We start from the raw sequence: 20,106 nt of genomic DNA on the forward strand, positions 1-20,106 counted from the left end.
CTATCACCAGAGGGTGCAAGCTAAGAATGGAAGAATGAGCAAGGAAGATATGTACACTGTCTGCACCATACTGGGCATTTAGCAGTGGAGATGGTGATGTCCTACAGCTTTGATACGTGCTAAACAGACTCTGAGTGGCTCCCACAGGCGCTGAGCGGCAAACAGTGGCTCCCTACTTCAGTGGCATATTAAATAAGGGGCTGGCAGGGCACTAGAATATGAGAAGCATGAAATGTTCTTCTGTCTTACTGTATCCCTCGTAGTTATTGTAGAAGAAATTAATAATGAGAGAAAAGTTTTGCTCCAGAAAAAGTACAAACTTTTTCATTACATAACCCTTCTGTGATTACATTTGGCTCCGAGGCTTAGTGATATGGAATATAGATTTCTGTGGTCATATCAGAAGAACTGATATATGATGTGTCTTACATCAAACACACTCCACCTCGATGTAAATGCTTCAAGCTTGTAACCATTTCGATTCTTCTTGTTTTTCACAACATTTCTGATCAGTAGTACATCTCATCTTCTCTTCATCTTTCATGTTTAACCACTCCCTGTTCATCCTCGTTCTTTCTTTTTGAGTGTGATGATTCTGTATTAATCAGTAAGTTTGGTTGCTTGCGTGGAGCGAGCAGCTGAACACTGAGTTTATTCTGTAACATCTGCTAATTATCATTGCTCTCTATTTCATACAGTCTGTTTGATCTACTGTCCTGTGGAGTATGAGCACGTGGCAGCAGGTCTGCCAGCAGAGAGGCTGTATTCAGGGCATGGGAGGGCAACCATTCCACACACTGCTTGCCCTTATGGCTCTCCCTAAAGGTAGCCTGGCTTACCGGATATCTGCATGGATCCTCGTTGAGATTGTCAAAAAAAAATCAACTGAGTCTCTCAGAATCATTAGTAGACTGTTGAATCACTTTTGATCCACTAAGGCACAAACCTAGTTCAGTCAGAGATCCATTGATCTATCTTGTCAACATGTTCTCACTCCTAACTCCTTATATATTGACGCTTGGTCAGGACTCCTTAGTGTCACTTTTTAATGCACAGGGTACCTCTTTAGCATCACTTTCTGAAGATGTGAAGAACAGAGTAAATCACAAGGTTTTAAATTTGGCAAATTTGGAATATCAATACTATTTTAATAAACTGTGGCTGTAGTTGTATCTGCCTGTTATACAGTATCCTGTGATTTATATTGACAAATGTGACCCAGGGCCACAAAACCAGTATATAGCCAAAAAATAGCCGAAAATGAAAGGAAAACAGCCAAAAATTAAAGGAAAAAGGAAAGGACGTGACATGTGGCCAAGTATGGTGACCTATACTCAGAATTTGTGCTCTGCATTTCAAGTGCGCACACACAGTAGTGAGAAGTGAACAAACACGCACACACACACACACATGAACACACACCCGGAGCAGTGGGCAGTCAATGCTGCGGTGCCTGGGGAGCAGTTGGGGGTTCGGTGCCTTGCTGAAGGAACTCACCTCAGTCATGGTATTGAGGGTGTAGAAATTGCTGGATATTCGTTAGAATATTAAGTAAAGATCATGTTCCATGAAGATATTTCATAAATTTTCAACCGTAAATATCACAACACTTAATTTTTGATTAGTAATATGAATTGCTAAACACTTCATTTGGACAACTTTAATTTTCTCAATATTTAGATTTTTTGCACCCTCAGATTCCAGATTTTCAAATAGCTGTATCTCTGCCAAATGTCTTCATATATCCTAACAAACCATGCATCAATGGAATGCTTATTTATATAGCTTGTATACATCTCAATTTCCAAAAAATTGAAAAATTGACTGGTTTTGTGGTCCAGGGTCACAAATTGTTAGGTTTAGGGGTAGGGGTTGGGTTAGGCAACGTATTTTACGAGGTGGCTATTTCGTATAACCTCGCTTGTACGATTTTGTATGATGTCTGACAGTTAAAGGGGTCCTATTATGCTCTTTTACAAAGTCTTGATTTTGTTCTGGGGGTGTACTAGAACATGCTTTCATGCTTAGTGCGTTCGAAAAACATTATTTTTAACATAATTTACATTACAATACATTTCTCCCAGCCTGGCACATATGGCTCGATTAGTTCCAGGTTTAATGAAGGCCCGCCTTCCGAAAAACGAAATGTGTTGTGATTGGTTAGCTGACCCACCGCGTTGCGATTAGTGAACAGCTTAGACGGTGTTTCAGTACTGCCACGCCCTTTGTCATAGAAGCAAGTTCCGTGTACAACTGTTAGGGCAAGCTAGATTAAAGTGATTCTTACATTTTAAATCTGTATATTTTTTCTTACAAAAATGCATCGATTTGCTACAGGAAGCCTTTATTAACCCCCTGGAGCCGTGTGAGGCACTTTTTATTATAGATGGATGAATATTATTGGACTTGTTTTGGACTGATGAGGAGAAACACCCGTCTATGCCATTCTAAAGCTTGGGAGTGCCAGGATAAATTTTAATATAACTCCACATTCGTCTTAATGAAGGAAGTCATATACATCTACAGTAGGATGCATGGAGGGTGAGTAAACAATATGCTACAGTAGTGTTGGGTCTTATCGTCAGCCTGCGAGATTGCCAATACATGATATTATCATTCTAATGTATTTAATTATTTACATACTTAGTTTCATTGCCCGTTAGTTTCATTGCCCATTAGCCTACAGCATAAGGCTAACATTATCAAACAACATAATCAGTGATTAGCCTAGCCTATTCTAGTACAAGTTTATGCATTTTAAAAAACGTTACAAGTGAAGCTAACTACACTGTATGATGAATAAATCTCTTACCACGCACTGCAGACGTCTGCGGCAACCAGAGTAGATTGCGACTTCGGCATGTGTTTCGAACCCCTGAACTGCACACGTCTGCGGTGTGTTACAGCTCTGAAGCGGCCACTCTAGTCAATGCTTGTGTTTGTATCCACTACGTCGCTAAGGTTATGTTAGGCTAATCCCCCACCTCGTCCCTACCCTCCCTCCAACAATTTGAACTTCCGTGGGTGGGATTTAATTTAATGATGTTCTAATGGACCGCGTTGTGACATCATTGCATGCAAAAAACAAACGGTGTAGTCCAAAGGAGCCGTTTGTTGTAGTTCTTGAAAAGGGATTCTCCTTTTGGAGTGGACTTTGAGATTTGTAACTTTGTAGATCTTTTTTATGCCCAAAGACACACCACACACTGACTAAAGTTCAAAAAGTGCAAAAGCATAATAGCACCCCTTTAAGTTTAGGGGGTGGGGTTAGGTGTGGTCCTTCCTATGAATCCCCACCATATGAATTTGCCACCTCGTAAAATATGTACGATTTTTTACAAATCGAACGCATTAGATTATGAGTGATGTCGTACAAATTCCACCTTCTCAAAAATGTACCAGTTGCCATGAGATTGGGTTGGCTTAGGTGCTCATAAATGCATAAATAATGTAAATACAATTGTTGTGACTGTTTACTTTGAAAAACCACACACCAACATATATGTAATAATGGCTAAATTATTACCAAATACATAACTTAATTACGACCATAAAATTCCCAATACCTTTCACATCTGCACATTGACACCAAAGGTTTCTTGTTTGAAACAATGGAGGACCCTGCATGTCAAAAATTGACGCCAAAGGGTCCTGACCAAGCATCTACATGTGACGAGTAAGGAGTGTTGATCGTGTATGTTCTTTTTATTTTTAATGTTTATATTTTCCAGTGGCCCTAGAAACAACCAAAAGTGGTTGCTCGAGTAATGAAGGTTGCAGTTCTATGTATTGTGTAGGACACTTTGTGTCCTATAATCAATTCTAGTCCATCACTGGCACCTTTTGTTATCCCCTAGCATTTCCAACATGAAGTGCACTCGAAAAAAAAACTCATTCCACTCACCGTAATGTTACTGAATGCTATAAAACACACCTTGTCAATATCTTCTTACATTAGAATTTACCACTGGATTTGCACTCTGTCCAGCAGGACACAACTTTGCCCTAATAATTCTGTATTTATGAAAGGACAGGCCCAACACAGTTTGAGTTTGGAGATATGAATCACCAATCCGTTTAGTGCCAGTGAGCGACTGCAGAGTAGAGCTCTTGCTTGCCAGAGCAGACGACTCGTACCGGAGAGAGTTAATTAGTGCAAATGCACAGTTGTGTTATTGGGCCACTGCTGGCAATGAGAAGCATCATTAACAGAAACTCCCAGTCCCTCAGATCTAAGCAGTGAAGCACTGCTCATTTGAAATAAAGGTGTGTTAACATTCACTGAATTTGACATGTATTATGCCATTTTCTGGAGGGTTTTTTTTAGAGGTGGGTAAATGCCAATTCAGCCACAGTCCTCCTCCAGGCAAAATGCCAATCGCTACTCCCTGTCTTTCAAAGTCTAAAAGTCGTGAACCTCTAAAAGCCTCAAGTCAAATTCTAGACCTCAAAGACACTAGTAATGACAAAACTGTCATTTCTCAGAATGACATTTAATTTATTATTATTCCCATGACATTATCTTACAGATGGATGAATGTATGTCTGGCTCTACCAAAATAAGAGTGAATAAAAACCATCTTAAACATGTATGAACAATCAAGTGCATGTTATTTGTTATTACTTACATTACAAAGTATGAATACATAAATACAGTTAAAGTTTTTACACTTTAAATAGATTGAAAAAACATTATTGCATGTCCACACTACAGCTGAGCAAGTACAAACTTACTCTACCCTACTAAACAACACAGAAAAAATAATTCAAAACGGGACGTTTTCAACCAAAGTGGTGAACACTGCTAAATCCATTAAGAGATACAATAGCTCAATCACATGCTGGGATTCTGGACCAAATAATCATGTCAATTTGCATATTCTAAAAAGAACATTTGAATGAAAAACGAATATTCTGAAATATTTTGAATTTTCATGTACATTTTGCTTAGTTTAAGGTTGCTCAAGGATATCTCCCCTAGTTTTTCATAAATAAAACCCTTTGAATACTTGCTGGGTAGCATAACTGTAAAATAATATGCTAATTATGCTTATTACTAATTGAAAACGCCATTAACATTCTAATTTGACTTCAGGTTATGCTTAATTTCAGCCAACTGCTGATTGGGCTCAACTGCTGATAAATCACAGTGCGCTGAGGCAGGAGAGGTTCATCTGTGCGTTAATGCAGGGAGATGATGGATGTATGAGGAATGGAACAGTAAACAACAAAGTAAAAAGTCCCGCTATCTTTGAGTCGACGCTGCATCACACAGAGATGAAACAAAAAAAATAATCACTACACAACAGGAACTTTGGCTGAAAGTAGAACCTAAACATCAGAAAGTTCACAGCACACTTTCAGGGGTCTCGTAGGACATAAAGTCAAAACTATATTCTTTTTTTACTCTCCATTCCCTTCTCGTTCTGACCAGAGCTAGCTGGTTGGTCCAGGGTGGCGTTGAAGGTCTTGGCTGTGGAACAGAGGGTGTAGTAGGGGGTGGATCTGCAGAGTGCTGGCAGCAGCAACAGCAGCAGCAGCGGCGGCAGCCATGGGCATTGGACTGAGCATCGTAGGGAGCAGAGAGGCAGGAGGCAGGGGGTGGAGAGTCAACCCAGGAACATGATGGTGAGGGTGAACTGGGTGGAGGGATGAGGCTGGGATCAGGTGGAGGGGTTGAGTTGCCAACACAGTAGCAGGTGGCGCTGGAAAAAAGGCAGCAGGAATTGGAGGGGCAAAATGGGGTTGAGAGAGAGATGGATGAAGGGGAGGTAGCAGGGCAACAGGGGAAGGGTGTGGAGCAATAGTAGAGGCTGAAGAAGAGGGCTGGAGTATGCTGTATGGTAGACAGGCTGAGAGTGTCGTCTGGTCGGGTGGCTCTGGAGTTGGTGCTGGTAAATGGGTCATGTCCACAGATGCTTGCTCTTGAAGGTGCTGCTGCTGCATATGCTGCTGGGCCTGGAGTTGAAGCAATCTGTACTTCTCAATCTCATCGTCGGTGAAGGTGATTGGTTGCTCTGAAAGGGGAGGGGTGGTACGTTTTTGACAATGAATCCCTGCAGTTTCTGCACTGTCCTCTTGGTTTCTGAGTTTTTGTGACAAAGTCTTGTCTGGATTCAGAGCTAAAACTGCACAGGTTTCTGTTGATCTGTCCTCCTTGGCATTTTCAAGACAAGCTTGGGATGTACTGGGATTTGTGTGTTGTAAGTGTTCTGGAGTATTACTATTAATTTGAGGTATAACTTGTGGACATGTTTGAACCTGGTTATTAATACTGGCACTTGTATCTTTATTAATCCGTAGTTTTCTTGCCCCTTTCTTAATAGAGGGTAATTTACCAATTAGTGGAAACAAGAGAGCGAGATTTGCTTTCTTTACTTTAGGATCCTTCTCAACCATCTGGTCTGTTGGCACTGGGTTAGATTTGTCTGTAACATCATCTACCCCAACACCTGATTGCAAGGATGTAGGCTGAGCTGCATGGTTACTTGTAGTTAATGGGGGTGAATGACTTCTCTTTCTAGGAAGAGAATGGGAGGATTTGGTCTTGACCAATCTCTCGGATGGCCATCCAGAATGACTGCAATGTTTCTGGCTCTGTCTACTAGGGGATGGCCTAATATGGGAATTAGACAACCAGTCCCCACTAAGATCAGAGACGCTAGTGCTACTAGAGGAACTGGGGCTACGAATGGACATTGGTTTGTTATACCACCTGTCTTCGCTTCTTTCAGGACTTGACCAAGGAATTTCTTCTCTCTCCCGGTGCCTCCTACTACCTACAGGGCTAAGCCTTTCGTACCACCAGTCCCTGATGTCTTCTTGAGGTTCAGGACTGTCATAGACTCTATAAAACAACTGCCTGCCGGTATGCTGAAGTCTGTGCTCTCTGTATTTATGCTCTTCAGTAAATCTTTTGTGCCTTCTGATGCTGTACCTCTCATGCTGATCAGGGCTGTTACAAACTGTTGAATATTTTCGTTTATTGTAGACAGAAGAGTCTGTGTAATCCCAGCTTTCTCCTGTATGTTCAAACTCTCTGCATGGACTATAACTGTAGTGAGGATCGTTATAAGAGGAACTTCTAATGCAAGACCTGTGCTCCTTTCTCAAAGGGTACAGATAGTTTGATCTTGGCGAGGTGGAGCATCTCCCCATGTGGTAAACAGGCCATTCCCCATCCGAGTTTAAGTCTGACAGGCCACTCCATGACCCAGATTTGTCACTGGTGGGAGTTGAGGCAGCATCCCTCCTTGAGTCGTAGGTGTCCTCATACCAGCGGTAATTATCCTCTCTTCCTGTCGTGTTGTGAACAGAGTATGGCAAAGGCCTTCGCCTTACCAAGTGCAGCGCCGACACAAGCCCCCTCATCGTTTGACATTTCTTCCTTTTACGTGCCGGGGCGGAAAGCGAGCTTACAACAATGCTTTTGAGGCTGTGCTCTGGGGTGTCACTTTCATTTGAAGTCTCATCTCTCACTGATCTTTTCCTCTTCCCCAGCTTGTGCCTCCTCTCAGTGCGCGCCTGCTTGTTTTGTGACGTGTCAGTTGGAGTGCTTTGGAATTCAAAGTGTCCTCTAGCTTCTGTCTGCGAGCAGGTTTTGAATGCGCAGCCCGCTTGCCGGATCCTGACAGCATCTAATTTACGCCTACGTTTTTTTCCCTTTCTCCTGTGTTTGGGTCTCTTTGGTTTTAAAATGCCTAATTTATCTCCAGGAACCTCCTGTGGTTGTGGCCCAGCTCTGTCATTCTTGTCGACAACACCAAGATCCGTCTCCTCAGCCTTTGTGCTTTTGACTTTGCCCTCCTTCTGTTTGAAAAAGTAGTATAGAGGGTTACAGCTGTAAGATACGTGCGGCTCATTGGAAGTGTACTGCACCAGCTCGAAAGGCCATTTTGTCACACTTCCATCCTTGCTGAGTACATTAAGGAAAGTATTTTCATCCTTGTGTATTTTATACTCCTCTGTCTCTTTGACTGATATACAGTCTTTCTCATTTTGCATAAGACCCTGTTCGCTGCTTTTCTGTGTATGGTGGTGTGAGCCTTTGTGTATTAGGAGCTGGCCTTGGGCCATGGTGCCCTGTCCATCTGTGTAAACAGTAGGGCCGGGGCACTTGAGGCATTCTCTCTCCTCTGATCCCCCATAAGCCCCCCTGCCCTGGGCCTCTGCCCCCCATCAAGCAATCTGTCCTCTGAACCAGCTGGCTTCCAGTCTGCTCCAGGATTGTGTGTGTCAGGACACCCCAGCTTCTCTGGCTCACTTGTGCTGTAGTTTGCCTGATTTTCAGGGCTTTCCACATGTTCTGCTTGTGCTTCCATTTGTGGGGTTTGAGAGTCTCTATCCGCCCATCCCAGAGCCGGTGGATCATGGGATAGATCGTGATCATCATTACTTGGAGTTCTGGGTGAGCTCGAGCAGGACCAGAGGGCCTCTAAGGCGAGTCTGTGCCTGTGGCGCTGGAGCTCTTGATAGTCACTGGTTTCCTCAAGTCCATCACTAAATACAGACGCACAAGAGTCAAGCTTCATTTGAGCTCGCCTGGAGAAACAAAATGAGACCCCTGCCCTGGGGCTCCGGTGCCCTGCAGAGGATTTTGTCTGCAAGGGGTGTTTTTCGTGACATAGTTGCTGATGTGTGGGTATACGAGTGGAGGACAAGCCCTTCAAAGAGACGTTTGTAGAAATGGGAGCTGAGTCTTGGACAGAGGATGCTGTTGGTTTTGTGTCAAACTTGCTACTGCCAGCAGAGGGGATTTTAACTTGATCCTTATCCTTGTTTGTAGACCTTAACTTTGGACCTTTCCTGTCATCACTGTTGGCAAGAACAGAAGATGGTGTTGTTATTAGGCAGAGCTGAAAGTTTTCATTTCTCTTTAGTCTAATATATAGTGCATGTGCATATTAAAAAGCACAACGGCTGCACTATAAGTTTATAATTTTTACCTGTCTCTTTGCTGTTTAAGTTGTGCGAGTTGGTGCAGTCGCTTCAAAGCTCTTTTCTGCTTTTTCTCATCCTTCCAGGACTTGGAGGAGACATTCCGTGCAAATTCTCTCTGCTTCAACTCTTTCAGCCTCTGTCAGACAAAACAGGCATAAAGAGATGAGAAAGTCTGGAAAGCTCTCCATGAAAAGGCTTTCCATTAAAACAACATTTGTTTGGCTCGGATAAAGACCCTAGAGAAGGAAAGTCAAGAGTGAAAGAAACATCAGTCTAGGTCTAACCTGGGGTTCAATTAGGGCAGAACAATCCTAAATAGCCTTACGACACCTTTGATTCGAAAAAGAAACACAAACATCTCTACTGTACAGTCCATCAATTTCTCACATAAAAGACTCCTCTGAAATGGCACAGACCACACAGATGGATGCCTGTCTATTTATCACTTCATCCCTTTAGGGCAGAGAAGAAAAAATCGAAACAAAGTAAACAGAAAATCAGCAAAGCCAAAATACAATCACAAAACAATAAAAGTGTCAGTGGTGCTTGGATTTGTTCAGCAGACATGAATGGAAAGTCACATGAACACAGCCAAACACTTCTGACTTCACTCAGTAGGGAAATAAAAAGAGAAAGCCATATTTGTCTTGACTCGTGGAAGGCAATGAAAATTTAACAAACTCACTGCATCCCCTCCTTCCCTTCTTCAGGACCACTGTATTCCCCCATACTGCCAGCACACAGGTGTTTAATTTGATCAAGTAATAAAAAACTTTTTCACATAAAAGCACAGTTCATGAAAAAACACAGTTGTCTTTAATCGGTATTACCAAAAATGTGCAATGAGTTGTCACTGTTGTGTGACACAAACTCAAAGCACATCAGTCTTTCCGAAACTCTTTTATTTTTATGATCACATACATTCACACACTACATCAAGATTTTTTTAGTGGGTGTAAAGGGAGTGCCAAGAGGAGGACAGTTCCCCTCTGCTGCACGGTGACAAGCACTGACAGGAAAAAACACTGTATCTGTGAGAAGCTAAGCAAGCTAACTCCCAACAGAGCCCGCTGATTTTACACAGCAAAACACACTAATGATGCCTGCTTCAAGGGAGCTGCAGAGAAGATAGTTTTCAGAGTACACACACACCACAAAAATGTCAGGGTATACTCACATAAAAACAGTCACCTTCCAAAAACAAGAACATTGATATGGCCAATGAGCAAACTCACACTTCAATGAACAAATATATAGACAAATCTCAGATAAACAGAAATTTTACTTTCAACCTCTTTGTTAATTTAATAAAGTTCTCTTAATTCATAAACGCTAATGTGATTGACATTTATGTAAAACTATTAGTCATAATTTCTCAATTCAGAATTATGAAGAGAAATTCTTTATTTTTATTATTTTGCAGCAGCATAACAAATTAACTTACAGTAAATGTACATAGAGTACTGTAAATAAGCAAGTAAATGGCATGCAGAGATTTTCCTTGTCTTTTGATTCTGACCTGTCAACAAAGAGGCAGAATGTGGGTACTTTTTTAATCTAAAAAACAACAACACTGAGATTGTTGTCTAATTGCTGCATAAAAAGCAGCCTTCTAAGCTAAGAATGGGGAAAATGCTTTTTTTTTTTTTTTTAAAGTAGGCCTACTTATTTTAACTTGAGTGCAAGTGTGAGGGTCAAAGACACCATCTAGCATGTGATTACATAAAACAAAAAAAAAAAAAGAAAACAAAAGAAACAATGGAAAGGCTGTGTAGTGGAATGCACACTTCATAGCATCCACCAACTATGGAAGTGTATAAGTGATTGATTCAGAAAGCACCACAGAACTTAGCAATTCTGAATAAAACACCAAAAGACGGTTGTTCAAGTGTACTATTAGTATACTTCTTCTAAAAAAATGAAAGGAAAGTATACTTTTAGTCTACTGGTCAAGTACTTCTCAGAAATCTGCTTTATGTACCTCTCAGAGATATACTTAAAATTACATTTAAGTATACTTGACTTATGCTTAGAAAAATTCTAAATATATTTAAGCTATATTATACTATGCACAGAGAATCCATGTTTTCATTGTTTTATTGTAGGGGGCGCTATTACACATCTTCTGTACAGAATTTCCAAAACTCAAGCAAAGAAGAAACTGAAACAACAGATGCTTCCAAATGTAATTTATCATGATCATCAGACAATGAAAAAAATCAAAACTGTGTAACGTTATGATTTAAAATGTCAACCCATGAAGAGGTTTTAATGATTCTTAAGATTTGGGGTGTTGATCGATCTGTTTTGATTATCATTCTAAATCCATTTCAGTCTTTTTTTTAGCATTTTGTTCAAAATATTGTTTCTTTCTTTCTTTTTTTATTTATGAAACTTACCCACATTCAAGTGTTTATAAAAAAGAATGCATGAAGGTAGAATATTTTGTTTTTACAAGCAGATGCCCTGTTCTTTCTTTTGATGTTTTGTATGTTCCGATATTCATATAACAAAATATATACAAAAATAATACCTAAACAGAAACATAGAAGTATACTTAAAGTATGATGTAAAGTTCACTTAAAGAAAACTTACAAGTATACTTGAAACTATGAAACTACTAAACTAGTACTTTACTGAGACTATATTTCAATGTACTAAAAATGCTAAAAGTAATTACTTAAAATTAAACAATCAGTATACCTATAAGTTCACTTTTAGTAAACTTGCAGTACAAACTAAAAACTTAGATGTAAACTAGTTGTGTACGTAAAGTTTACTACTGTTAAACTTGAAGTATATTTAAAAGTATACTTTTATATACTAAAAAGTGGGCCATTTTAGTCCCAAGGAGTATTGAAATAGTATTATATTTGTACAATATTTGTATACTTACATAAAGTATACTTGCAAATACACTTGACTTTACTTAAGTATACTTAATAAAATAAACTTGAAGTATACTACTTTTTGGTAAGGGTACTTTACACTGGGAATTTGAACTGATCCATAGACAACTGATTTCAATAGTATTTGAAGTTAGCATGTCCAAGAAGCACAATGCATAGGACATGCAAAGTATAACATTCACATGTGAAATAATACAATTTGAAATATGTGCTGTACTATTGTTATCTCTACTTTTCAGTACTAAGTTTATTTAAAATCATTTATCTCACCTTTGCCACCTTATATTTATTTTCCACTAAGCTCTCAGAGATGCAAGTCTCACAGAAATATGCTAAATTTTATGGCTTTTTAAAAACACTAGGTCAGCCTCTTTTTCAGAAAGCACTGCTCTCTATCGATCTTTTTTACAGCCTGGAAACATTACGATGTCTTTGACAGAATGAGATGTTTATAGTATAAATCTATTCCATGACTGATATGATTGATAAGGCACATTAAAGTATTTGCCGCTAATGTTGACGAACATGTCTAAACGCTCTACTCGTAATTAGCTCGGGATATTCTCATATTCATGATGCCTTAGATTTTGCCCTTCAGAAGATAATTTGAAATTTCAATGAAACATCTGCCTCATGAATAATTGACAGATAAGAAAGAACAAAAGAATATTTGAACCATCCAAAGGAAAATATATTTTAAGCTGTCAAAAAGAACTCATGTCCTCTGATCATAATGATTGGACAAGAATCAAAAACATTTTATTTAAAGATGCAAAAGGATCCTCAGATTTTGTAAAGTATTACAGTACAAAGTACTACTGCTGGTGCTGTGGCATGGACTGAAAACCACACATATTCTTTAAAGGAGAAGTTCACTTCCAGAACAAAAATTTACAGATAATGTACTCACCCCCTTGTCATCCAAGATGTTCATGTCTTTCTTCAGTCGTAAAGAAATAGTTTTTTGAGGAAAACATTTCAGGATTCCTCTCCATATAATATGGTGCCCCTGAGCTTAAACTTCCAAAATACAGTTTAAATGCAGCTTCTAAAGTCTTTAAATGATCCCAGACGAAGAATAAGGGTCTTATCTAGCAAAATTTTCTTAAAAATAATTTAACAGTTTATATACTTTTTAGAAGGTCAAACGCCCTTTACAAAAAAAAGTAAAACATCGATGTAGAACGATTTTGAAGTTGGAGGAGAAAATGAAATGGGAGTTTTTCGACTTATTTGTATTGTATTGATTAATTGTACTGAACCGGAAAACACAGAGTTCAGACAAACATAGACAAGATGAGTGTTTGAGGTTAAACAGTATGTAAATTGCAATTTTCTTTTTAGTAAATAACTGATCGTTTCGCTAGACAAGACCCTTCCTCAGCTGGGATCATTTAGAGCCCTTTGAAGCTGCATTTAAACTGCATTTTGTAAGTTCAAACTCAGGGGCACCATAGATGTCCTCTATATGGAGAGAAATCCTGAAATGTTTTCCTCAAAAAACATAATTTCTTTACGACTGAAGAAAGACAGACATGAACATCTTGGATGACAAGGGGGTGAGTAAATTATCTGTAAATTTCTGTTCTGGAAGTGAACTTCTCCTTTAAACCCGAGTTGTGTTGGGATTAATGAGAATTGGAGATGATGAGATGCTCTAATTGACCTCCGACCTCCAGTCCATTAAATCAATTCTGTTGTGTGCTAATGATCAAACACTGACGGATTAATCAATATAAAAGAACAGAGGTTCGTCTGCATGTGATGTGCAAGGATAGCCCCTTTAGCATATTATTGACGTAAACGTCTTTTCTCTACAATGGGAAAAAAGCCCATTAGGATACTTTTATAAACCTTTAGCAGCAGCTATTCTGAATCTTAATTTAGAAGTAATGCAGCATTTTGCATCTCATATAATGTATGGCCCTTTGGTATCTGCATCTCAAACACGCTGAGATTCACTAGTTGAGATAACAGACCTCAGAGGGTTTTATGTTGCTACTAAAAATCCTAATGTTAATAGACCTTAAAGAAATCCCATCAATAGGGTGCAGGGTAAAGAGCCTATATCAGAGATATAAAGGCACTATAGTGGAAACTAAGGCTGATGTGCAAGGCATTTTAAAGACAATAAAATGCTGTGAACTGCACACAGCATAAGGTTTTCATTAGTTCTCTTTTTCACGGTTAACCCTCTGTAAAAAAGCTAAAACTGGACGTGTTTATTGGTGCTGGCCTGGTGGGATCTCACGAGAGCAACTGAACAAACAAAGGAATAAGGAGGAGGAAAAAACATGCTCTGTTAACCATGTGTCCCCCTACTTTTCTCAGCTTCTCACTGGGACAAACCCACTTGCAGCACTTCTGTGCACAGTATTTTAGAGGAAAAACAGCATCTTACTCACTAAACAGCCGTAATCAAGTTTAACTGGATGTGAAATGCACTGAAAAAGTTTTCCAATTAAGTAACTGCCAGCTTTTTCAACACAAACACACAACACATACGTAAATGTAATGCACATAATATCCTTAAAATACTGAAAAAAGAAAATTCTGTCATTAATTACTCACCCTCAAGTCGTTCCAAACCCATAAGACGTCTGTTAATCTTCAGCACACAAATTAAAATATTTTTGATGAAATCCGGGAGCTTTCCTGAACCTGCATAAACAGCAATACAACAGACATGTTCAAGGCCCAGAAAGGTAGTAAGGACATTGTTAATATAGTCCATGTGACATCAGTGGTTCAACCCTAATTTTATGAAGCTATGAGAATAACGACTTATAACGAGTGTACATAAAAAATAACGAAAAATAATGACTTTATTCAATAATTTCTTGTCATTCATGCTAGCCTTTGATGCATGCTCAGAAGAGAAGAAATTGTTTAATAAAGGTTTTTTTTTGTTTGTTTTGTTTTTTTTGCACACAAAAAGTATTCTAGCTTCATAAGATTATGGTTGAACCACTGACATCACATGGACTAATTTAACAATTATTACCTTTCTGGGCCTTGAATGTGTCAATTGCATTGCTGTCTATCTTAATTTGTCTTAGAGGTCTTACAGGTTTGGAACGAGGGTGAGTATAATGACAGAATTTTTATTTTTGGGTGAACTATCCCTGAATCATAGTGGTGAAGAATCCCAGCAAAATATGACCTGCGAAACGTAGACTAGTGCAATGAAAATGCAGATCAGCAGGGATTTTGTCACCATTTTTGTCACTGTTTTCATGATTCCTTTAGTGAATTGGCTGCTAAAACAACTCCCTTTGTCTGTCTATTTCTCTGTCTCTTCTACTCACTCTTATATTAAGGAACAAATCTCCAGGGCAGGTAGATACTGCCTTAATATACTGTCCTGTCTAGAGTTTCTGTCAACTTCCACATTATATCACAACCTTGAGCAAACACACTCTCATGAAAAACAGAGTTGAGTCATGATCGCACTGTCCCGCACTTCGCTTTGCCAAAGAAATGATTAATTCTGTACAAAAACAACATATGACCTGAGTATCGAGCAGCATTCTATCACATCATAAACACATTTAACACACACACAAATCACTCATAACACTAACCAGTGATTCATACACAAACCCAGGTGCAATGGTAGTATGAAATCTGGTCTGACAGCTGACACTGACTGTGAACTCAGGCCCACTGTAGATATTAGCAGATTTGCCATTTTAGCACTAGGACATGAGCAGGCTGTTCCATAATTGGCTGAAACATCTCTGTCCACCTCGCAGAGCCCAGACATGGAGGTGTCACCTTGTAACATTTCACCAGGAACAGACCTACAAAGAACTGGATTTCTGTCTGCTACTTTTTTTTTTGCACAAATTTGAAAAGTCATTGCGGTTCATCTGCTCCCCTCAGTTTGGGTCATGCAGACAGCTGTCATCTTTACAGGCTTCAATGCCAATCATGGCTGCCTTGTTCAGTCATGTAACTCCAATGTAGATTTTTCCACAAAAGGGATGGTTAAACCCATTGTTTGCATACTTGGGTGGTATGATTTCACGTCAATAGTGAGAGATTCTGCTATATCATTTCTACTGCAGAATATCTGTGGAGTGATTTTAATAATCACCAAGCAGAAAACTACTGTTTACTTTTCAGTTCAGTTGAGGTGGCTTTGTTGATTATAATGATTAGTTTTGAAACCATGCGGCTCGCGTCTGGTGTTAACACGTTGTAGCTGTTGGTTGTTTTTTTACGGCTGCCAAACAACATCGCAACTTGCCATATTAATTCAGACTTCAGTTGATGTGCGTTCACACTGTCACGAGTATTCATATTTTGGCCATTTTTCAAATGTGGCTCATCCAATTAGACTTATAATTTACTACTGTTTAAAGTATTAAAACCATGCATAGTCTTTTATAATGAATAATGTTGTATTTTTGAATCGTATCATCAAGTTCCAATAAATAAAATAAAATAAAATAATCAAATTGCATAATTTATGAAATATTTAATGTATTGGATTGGCCAAAAGTAAACAATTCTACATGGTTATGCAATATATAAAATATATTTGGTTAACTATACAGCAAAAAATAACTGAATGCACATTATATTAAATATAAACACACATTTTGAAAACACTAATACATTTTAGATTAAAGGATTAGTTTACTTACAGAACAAAAATGTATAGATAATTTACTCACCTCCTTGTAATCCAAGATGTTCATGTCCATCTGTCGTAAAGAAATTATGTTTTTGAAGAAAACATTTCAGGAATTATCTCCATATAGCGGACTTCTATGGTGCCCGTGAGTTGAATTTTTCCAAAATGTAGTTTCAATGCAGCTTCAAAGGGCTCTAAATGATCCCAGCTGAGGAAGAAGGGTCTTATCTAGCAAAACGATTGGTCATTTTCTTAAATAAATTAATATTTATACATTTTTAACTTTAAATGCTCGTCTTGTCTAGCTTTGCGATGCGCATGCGTCCGGGTCAATACAGTTAGAGCATGTCGAGAAACTCCCATCTAATTTTCTCCTCCAACTTCTTAATCGTTTAGATCGTTTAGAGCCCTTTGAATCTGCATTTAAACTGCATTTTGGAAGTTAAAATCTGCGGGCACCATAGAGGTCCATTATATGCATGCATGCAGAAAATTCCTGGAATGTTTTCCTCAAAAAACATAATTTCTTTACAACTGAAGAAAGATAGATTTGAACATCTTGAATGACAAGAAGGTGAGTAAATTATCCGTAAATTTTTGTTCTGGAAGTGAACTAATACTTAAATTAGTTGATGGAAGATTATAGTTAATTGATTAAATGGAGTCATATGGATTACTTGTGGATTATTGCAATGTTTTTATGAACTTTTTGGACTTTTTTTCTGACGGCACCCATTCACTGCAGAGGAGCAAGCGATTTAATTGGTGAGCAAGTGATTTAATGCTGAATTTCTCTGTTCATCTGTTCCAATGAAAATTTGAATTTTTGGTGAATTTTATTTATTTTCTAAACTATTCCTTTAACATCAAAATTAGTATCGGCATCAGTGTCTGCGAAAATATCTTGTAACCCTAAAAAATTTCATTCATACCATTCACCCCACTACAGACAATGTCATTTTTAAAGTTTAAAAAATGGCTTTCGTGCTAATTTCTAAATAGCCAATCTGCTTCATGTCCCCTGATCATCGAGCTAACCGAAAACACCTGCTTATGCATACGACAGTGAGAGAATGTGTGTGTGAGGTCCTTCTGTATGCTCCAGTTTCTCTGGTTTAATCTGCCGTATTGTGACAGGCCTCTCCGGACCTCCTGAGCCACTGAGCACAGGTGAGCAACATTAGTCAGCCTGCCTCCCAGTCTAAAACCTGACACAACAAACAGGTGGGACTGCCTCTCTTTCTTTTACACACACACACACAGACAGACGAGGAAAAGCATCAAGCGGCGTTAAGAAACAGAGAGAATATTCTCTGCATAATGAAGCATTGAAACGGAATAGACTGCGCACCTGTGTCTGTGTGCGTCTGCGTATATGTGTGCGAGTTGTCTAACAACGTTCCATCTGTCTGTTCTTCCCCTCAGGTATAGCTGGTCCTCTGATGCTTTCAAAATGAGTCATATCTCCCCCCTCTCTCTTTCTAACTCGGTTTCTTTTTTTAACACTGTGCTCTCTTGTACCTTTATCGGGATGTGGCAGGTGGAGATGAATAGAGCCTCAGCTGGGCTGCGGAGACCCTGGAGAGCTCCAGGCGTTTGACAAGGGCAGAAGACAATAAGAGCCTACTCATCCTGGCAGTCTACAGAGAGAGAGCAGTGCACCGCTTCCTCGTTCTCCCACTCATCCCATATAGTGCACTGCATTGTGGAACAGGCAGTCCCCTTCTCTGGATCTTCCCGCAGTCTACAAAACAGCTTCTTTACTTCGTCTTTGTCATTGAGCAGGGTCAGTTTGCAAACACTATCCACCTCCTCCTCCTCCTCCTGGGGAAGACGGAGAGACCAAGAGAGACACGGTGTACGGCTTATTCTCCTAGGGCTGTCAACAGGAACGAGAATCATTGATAGAGGGAGTGATGAATGTGTTTTTGTGTTTAGAGAAACGTTATGAAAAGTTTGGCTGCTGTAGACTTTTGCACAGCACCTTAAAGGGATAGTTCACTCAAAATATGAAAATTCTGTCAATAATTACTCACCTTCATGTTGGTCCAAACCAGTAAGACATTCATTCATCTTCCGAAGACTAATTAAGATATTTCTGATGAAATCCGAAAGCTCAATGTGGCACGGTATCTACTCAAGTTGAAGACATGGAAGTGAAGAAATGATTGAATAAAGTTGTTATTTTTGTTTTCTTTGTGCACCAAAAGTATTCTCGCAGCTTCAGAAAATTACAGCTGAACCACTGATGTCACATGGACTATTTTAACAATGTCATTACTACCTTTCTGGGCCTTGGACGTGATAGCTGTGTTGCTGTCTATGCAGGGTTAGAAAGCTCTTGGATTTCATTAAAAATATCTTAATTTGTGTTTTAAAGATGAACAAAGGTAAGTAAATAATAGCAGAATTCTATTTTTTTGGAGAACTATCCCTTTAAAAAACTTATGCAACAAACAAGCCAAAATGTACTATTTAATGTACTATTTAATCCATCTGTACTATTTAAAATGAGTGCAAACAGACTCTAAAAACAGGATATGTTTGAATGGACTTTAATTCTATCCAAGTCCGACTGACAAACAATTGCAAATGGATTGCAAATGCTCATTAATATTGAAATAAACCAAACAATACACTGACTGCTAAAGCCACTTTAGATAATGGCTATTCAATGCCATAGTACTGCAATGTATTATCTCATTATCCTATTATCATATGTGGGTGCTTTTCTCAGAAAATACTGATGTTTATGATTAATTATAATTAACTTGATGAATTAATCAGCATATCATGTAATTGATTTTAATCAACAGACAGCCTTAGTAATGACTGATGCACAGTCATGTTGTGTTAATGGTACAACATTTCATTACAAAACTGATTTCACACCCACACAACCCCCCACACACACACATATATATATATATATATATATAATCAATGTTTTTAGCAGTTGTGCTGCTTAGTATTTTTGTGGAAACCGAAAAAAAAGCATTTATGTTAAACAGAATTTTTGTAACAATGCTAGTCTTTACTGTCACTTTTAATCAGTTTAGTGCATCCTAGGTGAATAAAAGTATTGATTTTTTTTAAAAAATGAAAAGAAAAATCTTACTGACCCCAAACTTTTGAATGGTAATATAAAAAAATTATTATTAATACAGGATTCTAAATGCTGATTTTAGTATTTCTGTCTGCATAAACAATCTCCACTCTGTTATTTACACAAGCAAGACAATTATATTATATATTATATACCATTCAAAAGTTTGTGGTTTACTGTCACTTTACTGTCACTTGTAATCAATTTAGTGCATATTAGGTGAATAAAGATATTGATTATTAACAAAAAAAATGAGAAGAAAAATCTTACTGACCCCAAACTTTTGAATGGTAATATATAGGGCACTTTAAAAAAGTTCACTTCCAGAACAAAAATGTACAGATAATGTACTCACCCCCTTGACATCCAAGATGTTCATGTTTTTCTTTCTTCAGTTGTAAAGAAATTTTTTTTTTTTTGAGGAAAAAATTTCAGGATTTTTCTCCATATAACGGACTTCAATGGTGCCCCCGGGTTTGAGTATCCAAAATGCAGTTTAAATGCAGCTT

At 38.5% G+C, this 20,106-nt stretch overlaps 1 protein-coding gene across 1 annotated transcript in view; it reads right to left on the reverse strand.

Moving 5' to 3' along the window:
- Window positions 1–4,486: 4,486 nt before the first annotated feature.
- Window positions 4,487–20,106, reverse strand: part of LOC127178217 (G patch domain-containing protein 8) — a 116,633-nt gene continuing 101,013 nt past the window's right edge. Inside the window, 3 exon segments of the mRNA XM_051130943.1 lie at window positions 4,487–8,156; window positions 8,159–8,814; window positions 8,946–9,076. Coding sequence (XP_050986900.1) covers window positions 5,437–8,156; window positions 8,159–8,814; window positions 8,946–9,076 — 3,507 coding nt within the window. The 3' untranslated portion in view covers window positions 4,487–5,436.

Source organism: Labeo rohita, chromosome 16, assembly GCF_022985175.1.
Source record: "Labeo rohita strain BAU-BD-2019 chromosome 16, IGBB_LRoh.1.0, whole genome shotgun sequence".
NCBI lineage: Eukaryota > Metazoa > Chordata > Actinopteri > Cypriniformes > Cyprinidae > Labeo > Labeo rohita.